At 41.5% G+C, this 16,035-nt stretch overlaps 1 protein-coding gene across 3 annotated transcripts in view; it reads right to left on the bottom strand.

Annotated features, from left to right (window-relative positions):
* Positions 1-16,035, bottom strand: part of Col14a1 (collagen type XIV alpha 1 chain) — a 215,113-nt gene that overhangs the window by 120,345 nt on the left and 78,733 nt on the right. For all 3 annotated transcript variants that reach the window (XM_039079204.1, XM_039079205.1, NM_001130548.2), the window contains exons 14-17: positions 13,702-13,841; positions 3,360-3,486; positions 2,320-2,459; positions 1,247-1,379 (exon numbers count right to left, since the gene is read on the bottom strand). In XM_039079204.1, coding sequence (XP_038935132.1) covers positions 1,247-1,379; positions 2,320-2,459; positions 3,360-3,486; positions 13,702-13,841 — 540 coding nt within the window. The remainder of the gene's footprint in view (positions 1-1,246; positions 1,380-2,319; positions 2,460-3,359; positions 3,487-13,701; positions 13,842-16,035) is intronic.

Below are 16,035 nucleotides of genomic sequence, written 5' to 3'. Positions count from 1 at the left end.
CGTTTGCATAAACCATTGTATAACTTATGAAGGGAATTGCATTGGTGTTATCGTTCTTTCTTAACAACTGGCAGTTATGTACAAAGAAGAACAGGTAAGCTGTAAGACGGATTTATACACTGTTTCAACGAATACGCATGGTGAATTGGAAAGGCGCCTGAATTACATTCACAAAATCACGCACGCAACCTCAAAAATAATTATGCAACCTCACAATTATTTTTTTAAGTAGGGACACAGCCGTGATAATTAAAGAAAACTAAATTGAAGAGCAGGTTGTAAAAGGGTTATCCAAAAAAGACCACCCAAGAGGGCAATGTGCTCTGACAGGCCGTGTTTCTTCTGTTCCTTGAACCTACCCTGGGTAGGTGCTGGAATAGAGTGGGTAGGTGGTGTCCCATATTCCCATGCAGATCAACACACCCAGCTAGAAGGTCTGCAAATATGGACTGACAATGTCTCCTAGTCTTGGGAATTACCTCCTTTGAAGCCACCACCTCTTTAAGGGATCGTCTTTCCACACCAAATGAAGACACAGTGGGACTAGGCACAGCCTCTGTATCTCCCTTCCATATAATTCAGAAGGGTGATCCCAGCTCTGGGGCTTCTGACAGAACTAACCGGGCCCACTTGGATTCCCCTGTGCTCTCTTCAACTTATGACTTAAGAATGTCCCAACTGCACTGGCCAATAAATCTGAATGCCACTTAAGAGAATTTAATATATGGTTGATAATTCATTTTTAAGAAAGGAGGATATAATTAATAATATGGTTTCAAAAAGAAAAACACATGGGAATATCAATCAGCAAGTAAATTTTGCAAAAAAGTTCTTATAACCAAGACTAACTTGGAAAACTCAAAAAAAAAAAAAAAAACTCTTGGCTACATTAATATATCTAGCTAATTTTCCAATTTGATCATTTATTTTATCGTTTATACCCACCTATTATCTATTCATCTACCTTTCCATTTTGAGCACAGTTGTGGTACAATTAAGATACGCCAAATGTGGAGTTCAATGCCAGAGAATAAAATTATGAACAAGACAGAGATGCTCAGTGCCTTCAGTGTAATGGTAGTCTGAGAAATGGTGCTGCTTCAACATGAACATCATTGACTATAAGACAAGGCAAACCCTGGAGAATGAAAGGAAAGGTGAAGCCTAATGGGGGAAGACAGGCTGTGAGTGTGCATGGTAAACCCTGAAGCTCATGTGAGACTTAAGTCTACACTCCAGGACTTACGTGTGGTCCCCACAGCGGTCACCACCTCACTCTCACTTCCGTCATCCAGCACAGCTAATAGCGAGACTTCATACTCAGTTCCAGGGTCCAGGCCTTCAACAACATATGAGTCCTGCTCTTCTTTGAGGGCAACCTGAAAGGCAATTGGTGCTTCGTAACTGGGGCTACTTTGAAGGAGACAGGGAGTGGTAGGGAAGATAGTGATTGACCATTCGGTATTGGAAAACAAATTGATGTGCTCTTCCCTGGGGAAGACTATTTCTCCCAAACTGTAGCATTGAGGCTTCATGATCATTCCCCTGTCCACTTGGGCATGGTATTGTCTTCCTTGTTCAGCTCATATTTCGTTAGTCATGTTGGTCTCTCTAGGTGTAGCTTTTAACATTATTAGGAGACACAATCTCACAGCAAACTCCATGATCCTTTGGTTCTCAGGATCTTTCTGCAACCTCTCCGACAGTGATTCAGGTACAATACATACACATATACACATCTGGGTGTAATGACAATTGATGAAAAAGAGGCAATAAATTTGAACAAGATCAAGGAGAAGTATATGGAAACTTTGGGGGAGCGGGTGGGGTTTAAGAGAAGGGAAAAGTATGTAGTTACAATTCAAAAGTAAAATAAATGATTTTTTAAAAAAAGAAAAGGGGGACTGAAAATTAAAAAGAAAAATACAAAGGAAAAGTCTGTATGTAATCAAGAACTAACTGAATAAAACAGAGGAACCCTAAAATCATTTTAAAATCAAACTTCGGACCCTATTGCTTTCACTTCCCCAATCAAAATACTATTAATGTTGTAAAAGTAGCACTGTAAAGTTTTATTAGGTGTTATTTGTGAGGAATCTGACATATAAAACTAAAGCCCTGATAACAATACATCTTTAATCGTTGAACTATATAGCATTATTTGATGCGTTTGAAATGCCAAATGCCGTGCCCTGCAAGACGCTACTCGTGCAGTTCTCATCTGTTTTGAAACAAAACAGCAACCTGGGTTTGGCAGTAGGCATTCACTTCCAGGGATCACGTTCAGGATCAATTTTCACTGTGGTTCAGTCAACTCACCTCCTGAGTCTTCCCGCCATAGACCGGAATCCACATCAGCTTGTGCTGGCCCTCCTCAGCTGAGAGCGGATGCCAGGTCACTCGAAAACTGTCTGTCTTCACCTCATCAATTTCCAAGTATTGCTGGGCGGGAACTTCCTCTGTGAGCCATGGAGGAGATCATTTGAGAAATGAGAAGGCAAGAAACTAAACTCAAGCAGCTCCTGGCGGGCCGTGGGATGGGGAGATCGAGGGAGCTCTTGGTTTTGGAAAGCCGTGGGAGAATGGCAACCATCCTCAATCTAACCACTCTGACTTTAATGTCTGTTTTCAGTACCTTCCAACAGCATAAATTAGGGAAACCACAGAAATAATGTTCTCTAAAATTTTTTTCCAGTAACTCCAGAACTCTTACATTGTTGACATTGGGCCATTTTCATAAAGTATAAAAAATAAAAATGGAGCTGGGAAGTTAGGTAGGCCATAAATGCTTGCCTCTGTATTTTAATCATTCCTTGCTGTGTTAAGTTTTAGGCCCCCTTATAATACTGCTATATCACAACACACTACTTTAAATAGGATTAAAACGTCATTCCCATGGCAGAAAACTCTGATATCAGTAACTTTGGGGTTCCGCCTAATGCACCCACACACACATGAATGAATGATGAGGGTAAAACTTTTACAATAAGAAATAAGGAAGAGGGTAAATAGACAAAAAGTATGTGATTTTTGTACAGTTTTACTGTTTAGAAATTTCATAAATGAACACAATATATTTTTATCACATCCATTCCTCTCTTCAGCTCCTCCTGGACTCCCCCACTACATACTCCTTCTAAATTCATGGTCTTTTCTTTTAACCCTCCAGAATCAAATTCATACTTATCATATGTGCACGGGTGTAGGGAAATTAACCTTTAAAAGTGAGGTGGCATCTTCTCTCTTTATTTAGATATCTAATTGTGTGTTTGTAATACCTTAAAAATTAAATCCAAAGTTACAGTTGGGGTTGCTGCATGGTTGCCTCCTGAATCCTTTCAATCCAGAAAAAGGCTCACCTGTGGTAAACTCTCCAACCAGAGGCAAGGACTGCCCCTCCTCATAGATGGAGAAAATGGCAATGGAGTAGTCTGTGAGGGGGGTCAAGCCTTTCAGAGGGAATGTAGTGATGGGATCGACTTCGACCTGCAGAACAGAATAGCCACAGTCTGTACCCAATACTCTCAAACCACGCCAAACATTTTAGTATGATCTACAGTTCAGCTGACTGGAAGGTTATCACTACTGCAAAGCACAACACTGAATCACAAAGCCAGAGCGTGTCCAAGTAAATACATCCTAGCCACACCTAGAAACACTTAGAAGGTGTATGAGGCTTACAAGGCTGAAGAAATGGCATGCGAAGTTTCTAGTAAGTCTCAGAGCAGACAGTCTTGACTTCACTGTCTGGGCTCTGCCAACTCACTCCCTACCTGTGTCACACAGGACAAGCTCTATCATAATTTCACAGGTAACCAACCATGCAGAGAAACATTAACACCAAAGGAAACAGCAAACATTCGAGTGTTCTTTTGTATTTCACAGAAAGATATAATTGGGGGATATATATATATATATATATATATATATATATATATTGTATGTATGTATACATACAAAGACATTATTGAGGGAATATATATGCATTGTGTGTATAAATATATATGTGTATATATATATGTGTGTGGTGTGTATAGATATGTATGTGTGTGCATATATAATATATATGTGCATGGTATATGTACATATGTGTGTGCATATATACATGGGTGTATGTTGTGTGTGTGTGATATTAAGCCTTAAAGAAAGGGAATAAGGATATAATGTAAAAGACCTTGAAAAAAGAGAGCACAAAATAAAAAGGAGGTGAGGGCAAGATCTGAACCACAAATCCCCACCCAGATCACCCTGAAGGCAAAAGGAAGAAAGAATGAATGGCTTTATCATTGAGAGATTGGGGTCAGGCTGCCAAGCTGTCTAGATTAGAGATTAAATTGTAAATCACAGTTATGGCACCCACATCTGTGAGCTTAACATATACCTCAATTAATCCTTATCACAATACATAGTGTTTTAAAATAAGATGCCTTAGTCCTGGTGGTGTTCCAGAAATTTGAAGAAATAACCATACTTAACGAGAGCAGGCTTTGCAATTAGGGACCACAACACAACACAATCTCTTATTTTACATCCTGTCAATAACAAGTCTTGATGCCCAAGGTTAAACAAAGGTACATAACCCACTCTAAGTTTATTCTTAATAGCCAGCGTGCCTGTGGTGGTTTGTATATGCTTGACCTTGATGACCTTGAGAGTGGCACAATTTGGAGGTGTGGCCTTGTTGGAGTAGGTGTGTCACTGTGCCTGTGGGTTTTAATACCCTCGTCCTAGCTGTCTAGAAGTCAGTATTCTGCTAGCAGCCTCTAGATAAAGATGTAGATCTCTCAGCTCCTCCTGCACCATGCCTGCCTGGATGCTGTCACGCTCCCACATTGATGATAGTGGACTGAACCTCTGAACCTGTAAGCCAGCCTCAATTAAATGCTATTCTTTTATGAGTTGCCTCAGTCATGGTATCTGTTCATAGCAGCACAACCCTAGCTAAGACGGTGACCATTACCAAAGCAGAAAATGTTCCATACCCACTTAATTGTTCATCGACTAGCATCCACATCAAAAACAAACATCATAAGAGATCACCCTGACCTTGTTTGTGTCCCTTGGTATCCATCCTCACTGGCCTGTGTCATGCTCTTGCCCTCTTCTACCTAGGTTCTTTGCACATTACTTAATTTTGTCTTTGGCTCAGGGCTGGAGAGATGGCTCAGTGGTTAAGAACGCTGACTGCTCTTCCCAAGGTCCTGAGTTCAATTCCCAGCAACCACATGGTGGCTCCCAACCCTCTGTCATGGGATCTGATGCCCTCTTCTGGTGTGTCTGAAGACAGCTACAGTGGACATTAAATTTTGTCTTTGGCTCTACTGCTCACTTCTTTCCAAAAGTCAGCCTTCCTCATCCATTTCAGCAATGCTAAATGTGGCTCGTTGGGCGGTTTTCCCTGCCCACATTTGTCAGCAGACTTGCTCTCTAAGGCTGCTTTTGTTATTTCCTTCCTGGCACTATTCACATGCATTCTATGTCTGTGTCTATGAGAATTGTCGGGCTTCTGCCCTCCATGCAAGCCCCTCAGGGCAGGACTTGGATTGGTCCTTCCACACTCTGCCTAACTGTGCAGTAACCTGTGACTCAGTTTCCTTTCTACTGTTACGAATGAACTCAGTCCAAAAGTTAAGACAGAAGCACATCAGAGACTTTTTGTGAAAGGGAAGGACTTGTCTAAAGCAAGGACCAGTTCAGAAGCCATGTCCTTCTCTGAGGAATCAACCGTAAACCAAAAGAGTGCCAACCTGAAGAGAGGACTCTATTGATCTTGAACCTGGAGACATCATGCAAGAATGTGACAGCCTTGTAGCCTCCAACTAAGATACTTGGCAGCTGTGATGTCATTTTCGCAGCTCCATCTCAGCTAAGCTCCTGGAGGGGTGTGAGTACTGTGTGCTGATACCACAGAGCAGAGAGAAGGAGGGCCAGCCACGCTACACAGCCACAGGCTTCTCTTACTTGGCAAGAGTCACTGAAAGCAAGGATCAACTCCTGACCAATTGGCAATATTCTAGATGGTTCTTAGTGTTAGTGCTCCTGGGCAATGTTTACACCCATTGTATTAAGTCACTGCTTGATCTTCACCAAGACTCCAAGGACATACATTTCTGTGCTCAATTTGAAGATGGAAAAATTAGTTAAGGATCTTGCCCACAAGTATGCAAACTAGGACCTACAACTTAGACCCAGATGTTTAGATTCTGAACCCTATTGTCTTAGATGTATTTTTACCATATGTTTCGTTATTTATGTGCACAAAACCACAAATTAATATTTAAAATATCAATTCAATATGTGTCTTCCAAAATGATACCTATGCACTGTTTGCTGGTATTCTGAACTGCTTTAGGTAACTGCTAGAATCAAAAAATAATATAGAGACCGTTCCCCTGCCTTTCCACACCACACTCTAAGTACTTACAAAAATGGCTTCCCAAAGAAGAACCTGAGGCTAAGGAGTGTAACTAATTTGTTCTGAGCCATAAAACTTTTAAATGGTAAACCAGTGTCATCTTTTTTTTTTTTCAGAGCTGGGGACTGAACCCAGGGCCTTGCGCTTGCTAGGCAACCGCTCTACCACTGAGCTAAATCCCCAACCCCAGCCAGTGTCATCTTAACTTTCCTTTTAAGTCTCCACTCTGTGGCAAATGGAAGTCTTGCATGGCTATCAAACCTATACAAAAAATGAAATCCCATTTGTTAGAGTCATTGAGAGTCTAAATGGAAAAATGCATATAGCCATAAAACTATCTATTGTTTATGTAGTATAGATATCTGTTTAAAAGGATTCTGCTCATTTGCTAAGGAAATTATTTACCACTTAAAGACTGTAATTTGTATAAATGTCAAATTTATTAACTTATTTCACCAAATAAAAAGCTTTATGTGCCATTTTTTATTAGTTACTTTTCTCGTGTTGTTTTGTAGGAGGGGGACATGATGTAACCGAGGATGGCCTTCAGGTCCTTCTGTCTCATAGATTTCAGTCACATGCCACCATGCCTAGTTTATGGCATGCTGGAGAGTGAACTTGGCCTCCTGAACTATCTCCCATTCCATCCTGTATGGTCATACAGTCTTTGAAGCTATCAGCTTTGAAGCTGATCTTATAACCTCTAAGCACCATAGGAGATATGAGAAGACTTCTAAGAAATGACAAGAGTGTCTATGAGTTCACTGTTTTGCAACTAATTTGAGTACAATCTTATTAATAGTTTAGCTAAACACTTCCCTTCAGTCTAATTTGTGGGTGGAGGGTATTAAGAAAGAGTACTACTGAGCCAGGAGAAATGTGGGCTGTGCTCCTGAGTCTTGGCTGTTGGAAACTGATATCTCATAGTCTAAAACTGGTGGGTTTGCTTTTATAAAACTAAGTGGCAGCACTTAATTCTCTTCCACTTGTTAAATCCTTTCACAGTAAATGCTGAGGTGATTTCTAAACTTCAACCCATGCTTTTGGTTGTAGCATTTGGTTGTGGAAAGAAAGATTTATCAAATTTTTTCTGTAGAACACTCGGTCCAGTGCTTGGTAAAGGGTAGTAGAGTTCTATTAGATCTGTCAGCATCATCAACCATCACCGTTCTCCAACTGTGGGGGCCACAGTCAGAAAGCCCCACAGAGGGCTATGAAGAAGGCTCAATGCTGGAAATAGAGCAGTCAAAACATAAACTCAGTAATCTTACTTGGTATTCTAGCAAAGCTGTTACAGTATAGTTGAGTACCCAAGTCTCAACTCCAGGGAGGAGACATACTATTCCCTTTTTCATAAAGCCACCTGAGCTTTGCAACCACACACAATTCCTGGAATGACCCTCCAAAGGAAGGAAAATGGTGGCCATTTTACCTTCATCCCAAATGTCTGGGTGACTTGGTTGAAGCTCTGAAGTGTACTCTGAAGCAGGCATTCACAGAAACTAGGAACCTGTGATTCCTCCTGACTTGAGCTGTCCAAACACCCCTCTTCTAACAATGTACCAGGGAACCTAGGTCTCCCACACCTGCATCAAGCTGCAGATGCATTCCATTCCAGACAAAGAAATATGAAATATGTTTCTCTACCCCCCAATAACCATCAAACACAGATAATTTCTATGTAGTCATACTCAGTGTTGATGAGGGGGAATCTAGCCAAGACTAGCTTTAGTTGCATGCTAATAAGGTAAACTGTCCTCTGTGATGTTTTAGGGAGAAGCCCATCTTATGCCTATGGAGTTTCTGCCTCATCTCCTTCTGTATCCTTCTATCTCATCTCCCTGGGAGGAATGAGCATTGGCCAAAAGAGAATGAAAATCTCTCCTTGGAGTCCACAGGCTCTATTCTCTCTGGGCTTATTTTGACAGTTCTCCATTGTCAAGGACCACAGATCTTCTCTTGAGGTCATGTTCTTAATATAGACTGCCCTTTTGGAAGCAGCATAATCCTTAAGCAGTCCACCCAAACAGTTCCTGAAACTCATCAGTATGTCTCCTCTTATGCTCTTCAGCCTCCTTTGGATATACTGTCAGTGTGTCAGTCCCTATCACAGGCCCTCATTTGCTGCACCGCCCTCCTCATGTGTCAGTCTCAGTAGAACTCACAGTTATCATTGGGTAGCCTCTTGGTCTCACCCCTAGAATTGTATTTTCTTAGGCAAGGCACAGTTTTCTGGGAGAGAACTCACATTCTCATGCTTACTGAAGCTTCGGTTGGATTTTACTTCAGGACATTTCTGAGCGTGTCAAATGTCTGGGAGGTTTTGAACCAGATCAGTCTCCACTGTGTTGGCAAGTTTCTCAACAAGTTTCTGTTTGTCTTGGAAATTCTGCATGTTTTTCATCATCATCTGCTCTGGAGCTCCTTGACAAGAGGTCAGTTCCCAACTGCTCAGCACAAGCTTTAGCAAGACTTAAGCAGTCAAGCACATCTTCAAGAACCTGGATGTATCTTGTACTTCTTGTTTTCTTTTAGGAACTGGTGGCTTGTTCGTTCACTTATGAGATTAATTCAAAGTTTGGAAATTTGTTAACTCTTAAGAACACCCGGGGTGCTCTTGCTCCTTCTCTTCTCTTCTCTTCTCTTCTCTTCTCTTCTCTTCTCTTCTCTTCTCTTCTCTTCTCTTCTCTGTTTTCTTGCCCTCTCCCCTTTGTCCCTTCTCTCTCCATCACCCCACCCCTTTCCTCCACATGCTCATGGACAGCCTTTACTCATCTCTCATTAAACCTTCCCATGAGGAGTCAAAGAAAGAAAGAAAGAAACAAACAAACAAACAAACAAACAAACAAACAAAGACACAAAGAAAAAGAACTCCCGGGACAGGATGTTTGAATCTCACTCAGGAGGGGAACTAAAATAATCATCTGAGGTGGATGATGAGGAAGGAAATGGAGGACAGGGACTCAGGTGTAGGGAGAACTGAGAAGAAAAGACAGGGAGAGTGGATGGAAATCAGCAGTGGACAGGTATCTCTAGGATGTTCCAAAGACCAGGGTTCCAGGAGGCCCCAACAGAGTCTACAAGGGTTATTCGAGCTGAGACCCTTAGCAATGGAAGATATGGAGCCTTAAGTGATAACCTTCTATAGCAGGCAGGACTCCCAGTAGAGAGATAAAGACAACCAATCACCCACAAAATCTTCCAACCAAAGTCTGTCCTGCCTACAAGATGTAAAGGGACAAGGATGGAGCAGAGACTGAGGGTGTGGCCAACCAATAACCAGCCCAACTTAAGACCCACCCCACAGGCAAGAACCAGTCTCTGACACTATTAATGATACTGTTATGCTTGCAGACAGGTGCCTAGCATAACTGTCCTCTGAGAGGCTCCACACATCAGTGGGCTAAAACACATGTAAAGATCCACAGTCAAATGTTAGGTGGAGCCTGAGGAGTCTTGTGGAAAGGTTGGGAGAAGAATTGAGGAATCCAGAGGGACTTCACAAGACCAACAGAGTCAACTAACATGGACCTTTGGGGGCTCTCAGAGGCTGAACCAGCAACCAAAGATCGAGCATGGGCTGGATGTAGCCTTCCCCCCTCACTCTCCCCAAACATATGTACCGAATATGCAGTTTGGTCTTCACGGGGGTCCTACGACAACTAGAACAGGAGTTTACACTGAGTCTGTTACCTGCCTGTGGGTCCCATTACCCTAACTGGGCCACCTTGTCTGGCCTCAGGGGGGAAAGATATGCCTAGACCTACAGTGACTTGAAGGGCCAAGGTGGGTTGGTGCCCAAAGGGGATTCTTCCTTCCCAGAGATGGAGAGAAAGGGGTGGGGAAAGGGGTCATGTGAGAGGGGGACTAGGAGGCTGCTGTGGGGATATATAGTGAATGAATAAATACATTAATTAGTGGGAAAAATGTGTGCTTGGGAAAAAATAAACTTGTCAAATGTTTTGATGCAAATAAAGGCAACATACTTTATATGCAGTAAAAAGGAAAAAAGAAAAGGAAAGAAAGAAACCCCTCCCAGGGCTGGTTGTGTAGCTCAGTGAGTAGCTGTGCTTAGCTTGCACAAAGCCCTAGATTTTTTTTCCAGGAAAGGTATTAAACTGGGTGTGGTGGCTCACAGCTGTCATTTTAGCTCTTGGAAATTGAACCAGAAGTTCACAGTCATCCTCAGCCCCATAGCCAATTTGAAGCCAGTCCAGCATGCATTATTTTTAATTTAGGTCAGTTAAGGATGATTTTTTAAAAAAATCTGGACTCACTGGAATATGATTTGAGCAGAGACATATTTTTCCAGTATAGACTGGTTACTGCTTATAGTATGCTTGCCTCATCACGATTTCATGTAGCCTAATATTATGTCAATCATGGAACTTGGAACTCTTTGATTCAAAATAAAGCATTTCAGTGAAGAAAAAAAAAAGAAGGAGGAGGAGGCGGGAAGGTGAGACAAAGCAAAAGGAAGCTCACTGGTAGAACAGTGTGAGGCCTTAGGTTCAGCTTTCAGGATCACCCGACTCAAAAAGGGGAGTAGTCTGACTCTGACCATTTCCATGTGACTACTTCCTGGAGAAGTGCTCTTTAGAAATCCCTTTTGGGCTGGAGAGATGGCTCAGCCGTTAAAGGCTAGGCTCACAACCAAAAATATAAGAAATCCCTTTCCACCAGTGCAGCCATAGCTTCATCATTTTGAAGTAGTGATTTTCATGAAACAGAAGGTTACTCTGCAGTCACCCCATTATTGATAACCCAACAGACCAAGGGTATTGGCCTTGAAGTGATGCTTTTTCAAGGTCTTTGAGGTCTTCAGTGTGCAGACACTGGTCAAGAGCTCTGAGTTCTTCATTCTCAAGAACTCCTCAGATCAATTATCGCCACTATAGGTCCTAAGTTGCATATAGTTCTATATGTCTAAAGATTTTTATCATCCCATTCAAATGTATGCAGTCGGCTGTATGTCTATGCTCTCTGGACTGTCTGGATAGCAGGAAAAAATTTCTAGATCTCCACTACCCAGATGGCTACAAAGGCCATTAAGCAATATACTTCAGTTTTTAACTTGACTAATTATGTGTCGAAATAGGAATCACGAAGTATCTCCTCAGAAGCCCCACAATCTAATAAGAACACCTCCTCTCGGGTTGGGGATTTAGCTCAGTGGTAGAGCGCTTGCCTAGCAAGCGCAAGGCCCTGGGTTCGGTCCCCAGCTCCAAAAAAAAGAGAAAAAAAAGAACACCTCCTCTCTCAATCTCTATAGAGCAGGTGCTGGTTCGGTGGCCAGACATCCCCACCCCTCTCGTCGACACCTGTTGTCCCTGTCACTGGTCTTAGCTGATTGGTCTTGACTTGTCTTTCTTTCAGCACATACGGATTAAGTTACCTTGAAATGTTAGAAACACAGCTGAAGGTACGCCTCTTTGTGTTATGTCTAACTCTGCACTTTAATCGGCATCTCCTCTGGTGTGTATTATGTGCCTGACCCTCTTCTACAGCTAAGTGTGCAGCTTTGGGAGAATAATGCCTGTTCCTAGCAATGACAAAACAACTCTAACTCAGGGATTTTTTTTTTATTTTAATTGCTTTACTTCTCAGGGATCTTATCTTTTAAAAAAACATCAACTTTCCCCCCAGTGACCCCAAACTTATTGGAAATGTTTACTCTTGAGAATGATGAAGGTTGAGGTGAAGGGTGGAAAGTTCTGAGTCCAGGATGGAAAGTGTGCCCCTGCTGGTATTCCACTACACAGTGACTCTGAGGAGAGTATGCGCTGCAAAATCTGACTTCAGTCTAATTGTAGGAGAAAGTTTGTCCCAACATATGAAAATACTTATTTCACTTGGTCGGAAAATAGAAGTGATGTAATTCAACATAGTTCCCTCTTTTTCTTAGCTTCCTGGACCAAGATAAGCAAAATAAAACAACAAGCAAAAAGCCTTGCTATCTTGCTAAAACACATTTCTAAGGAAAGAATTCCTATAAGTATTAGTCATCATACACAAAGCACTGTAGTTTCTTGAGTTTAGCAAGTTCCATTATTTCTGAGGCTTTTCTTATGGAAGCTCAATTCTTTTCTAAATCAGAATTAGTTTCATCAACCTAGAGTATTGAAGGGCCCATTTACTCAGGAACAGGGACATAAAACCAAACTTTGTGTCAGTTTGTTAAATTCATGGAGACATCCACTTCTCAACTCCCACTTCACTGGCATATTCTCTTCTTCAGAGATCACCATGCTGGTGGCCATCTCCCACCTACGGTTCCTCTCACATGTCTGCCCAGCTGGCCACAGTGGGTGAAATCTGCGTTTCTCCCCCACAATGATTTAGGCAGGAACTTCTGACATTTTCTATCAATGGAGGATGGCAGTGATATCAAATGTCTCTTTAAGATGTGGGCTTCTTATGAAACCCATACTTTTGCATGAGTTTTCCAAATGCTGTGATGTATGTATGTATGTATGTATGTATGTATGTATGTATGTATGTATGACCACACCTGACTTTAAATGACTCCTGAGTCTAGATTACTAAAGGTGATACAATTCCATTTAGTACTTTCTCTGTTCTCTCATGGGACCAACACTCCTGAAGCTGAGTGCCAGAGGCCTCACATGAAGAGTAAACTCAGAGATGCAGACGTCAGAGCTAGCTGTCAAGTGCACCACCCTCCCTAGACCATGCACCGACAGGTAAAAGGTCACTGAGAACATGGCAGCTCAGGCCATTCACATGTTAGGACAGTTGTATATCCAGTTCCCAGCTTCTGAACCCCATGAACTATGAAAGGAAATGAGTATTACATACAGCAATTATATATTACATTATTACTATCGTTTGTTTGCTAAAGCTCAAGGACAATTTTATTAGTTTAAAAGAAAGCCTCCCCACCCCACCAAGGCAGACAAGCTGTTCATCTCTGCAGCTGCTTGGAGGAAGCCATTGCCATTGAAGCTATCAACATGGATCTCAGCAACATGGCAGCAGGCAGCCACACAGCAGGGAGTGAGGCTTTAGGGACAGGGAAGGGAGTCCAAAGTGTCAGGGGAAAAAAAGGCATACTTACATCCCGGTCAGTATCCAAAAGAAAGAGACATACAGAAGGAAGACAAAAGGTTGTGTCTTTCAGAGTCAGAAAAGGGGCAGACTGCTCAGTTTGTGGGGACTGAGCTAGGGGAAGGGATCAGCATGGACTCAACCGACTAGGCTCTGATTAAGAGGCCATAATGAACAACTGCACAACAACCTGAAAAATATCACAGCCCACAACTTACCTCATTGATTTCTGTCCCGTCGGCACTGGTGTACACAATTCTGTAACCAGTGATCTTTCCCGATGTGGGATCCCAGGTTAACCGAGCGCTGTTAGAGCCGACATTGGAGATCCTCAAATTTCTTGGTGGGGTTAAGGGTACTAAGGGAATGGAGCACAGTGAAAAATTTTAAATAGCTAAGAATCATTTAAAGTAAGTGAAACACAAGAAACAACCCCCTTGACTTTCAGAGTTCTTCTCATGGATGATAGAATCCCAAAGATCACCATGAATTCTCTCATAAAAATCAACAAAGAAGCTTTTCTCCTTGTAGGGAATAAAGAGCAACAGAAAGTTATACATGCTTAGAAAGAAGCAAGATCTGAGTAACTCACTGTCTTTTTGCATAGAGCATGTAATAAATAAGAAACCAGGGGCTCATAACAAGACACCTAAAACTTAAGTCTGAGCTGGTCCACTCAACCGCCATGTGTGTCTCCGTGTTCAAAAGGAGGAAGGTGCTGTCTTATATTTGTATACAAGGATAACTTTGAGAATTGTCACAAGCTTTCACCAGTTTATAGCAGCAGTATCACGGATGAGATGACCCCTTTGTGTTTAACAAGTACCATGTTATCTCATTAACCTGTATATTTCAGACTGCAATTGTGGCAGCTTTATCTCTATTGTTCTGGTGGCAAAAGTGAGGGAAGTTAGCCAAAGTCACAGTCATAAGCAACAGAAGAGCACTGGAAATATAATCAATTGATTACAGAAATAGCAGTATTAACCAGTATGCAACTTACACATACATACATACATACATACATACATACAAACATACATACATACATACATACATACATATATACATGTGTGTGCACACCTGCACATGCATGTCCACATGCACATAACCACATACAGGCACAAAGGCACATGCATGCACACTCACATGCACATACACCAAGAGCTCAGTTATGCTCTGTTAGAATCAGCAGAGTAAGAGCCTTGGAGACAAATGATGTCACTCTTCTCAGCCACACAGGGTAATGCCCAAAACTCTGACACTCAAGGTTTTCATTACCTCCACGCACACGGATTTCAGACATTGCAGAGCTCTCAGGAGTTAGGGATCATTTTTACACTTAAGGAGCTATAAAAAAAGTGAGGGAGGTAGAATAAAGTGATATGATCAAGCCTTATGCACCTTAGCCTTACATCACTCCAGAATCCAATTACATTTTGGTGACATGGCAGGAAAAAAGTCTATTTTCCTCAAACCATAAAAATACTGTTTGGGAACATTTTGAAATGATTCTCCCTCTTCCCCTCCCTCATTCTCTCCTTCCAGCTACTAATCATAGGAAAGAGCTGTATGTAGTTTAAGCACCTAGGTAAAAGCACATTCTTCGTGACTGACAGTTGAGTTTTTTTCCTAACAGACAGCTTCCTTTACACCTTGAGTGGTATAGAGATATTTTCTGATGCAATTTTTTTCTTCTTCTACCAGGTTTGATGTTTTAATTGGTGTTCTGAAGAGCAGGACAGTACAGCTTGAACTAACAAAGAGTGGGTGTGGGAAAACGTCTTTATCACTAAACCTCTACTATGTTTCTGCCTCAAGTTGAATCATAAAGACACAGCACTGTTGATATTGGGTTACTCATCTCTTTCCAAGGATCAGGTGCATCATGCATGCTCATAAGACTCAAAAGATCATGAATAGAACCGTGTTTATAATAGCCTATGCCCAACCTTGTGTGCATATCATACATAATATTTAATCTATTATCATATTTTCAAAACATAGATATACTTTTTTCTTATAACATTTTGAGCAATTTACTTAAAATTAGCCTCCTGGATAGGATAGATCTCAGTGGTATAGCACTTATCTAGCACACATGAGGCACTAGACCAGAAAAGTAAAAATTAGTAAAAATTAGCCTTCCTACTAAAATTTTAGTTAAAGACCAAACACAATAATAAGTGGCTCATGGAAAGACAGCAGACATTTTTAGAAGAACTATTGATTTCTTCAATATTATTCTTCAATTATTCTTTCAGAATAATTATTGAATAATTACATATTTTCACATGGATTTAATCTTACATCACAACCACATGGCAGATAGAAGAACTGAAAACATTGTCATTGTCACTTGTCACCCAACTTAACCTGAGCTGAGCTTCCTGCCTCAGCTGCTCAGAGCTTGTTCCAGAACATTCTAGAACTCTTTCTTTCTATTTTGATCTAGTGCATGGCACATCTGGATTTAGACAGAGAGGTAGATTTACCAGAAGGATGCTAAAGTTCAGGACTAACTTCCCAACTTCACATGACAGCTCAAGGTA

This window comes from Rattus norvegicus, chromosome 7 (genome assembly GCF_036323735.1).
Source record: "Rattus norvegicus strain BN/NHsdMcwi chromosome 7, GRCr8, whole genome shotgun sequence".
Classification (NCBI taxonomy): domain Eukaryota; kingdom Metazoa; phylum Chordata; class Mammalia; order Rodentia; family Muridae; genus Rattus; species Rattus norvegicus.
Note: the sequence above shows the minus strand (reverse complement) of the source record. Positions and strands in the feature narration are given on the sequence as shown.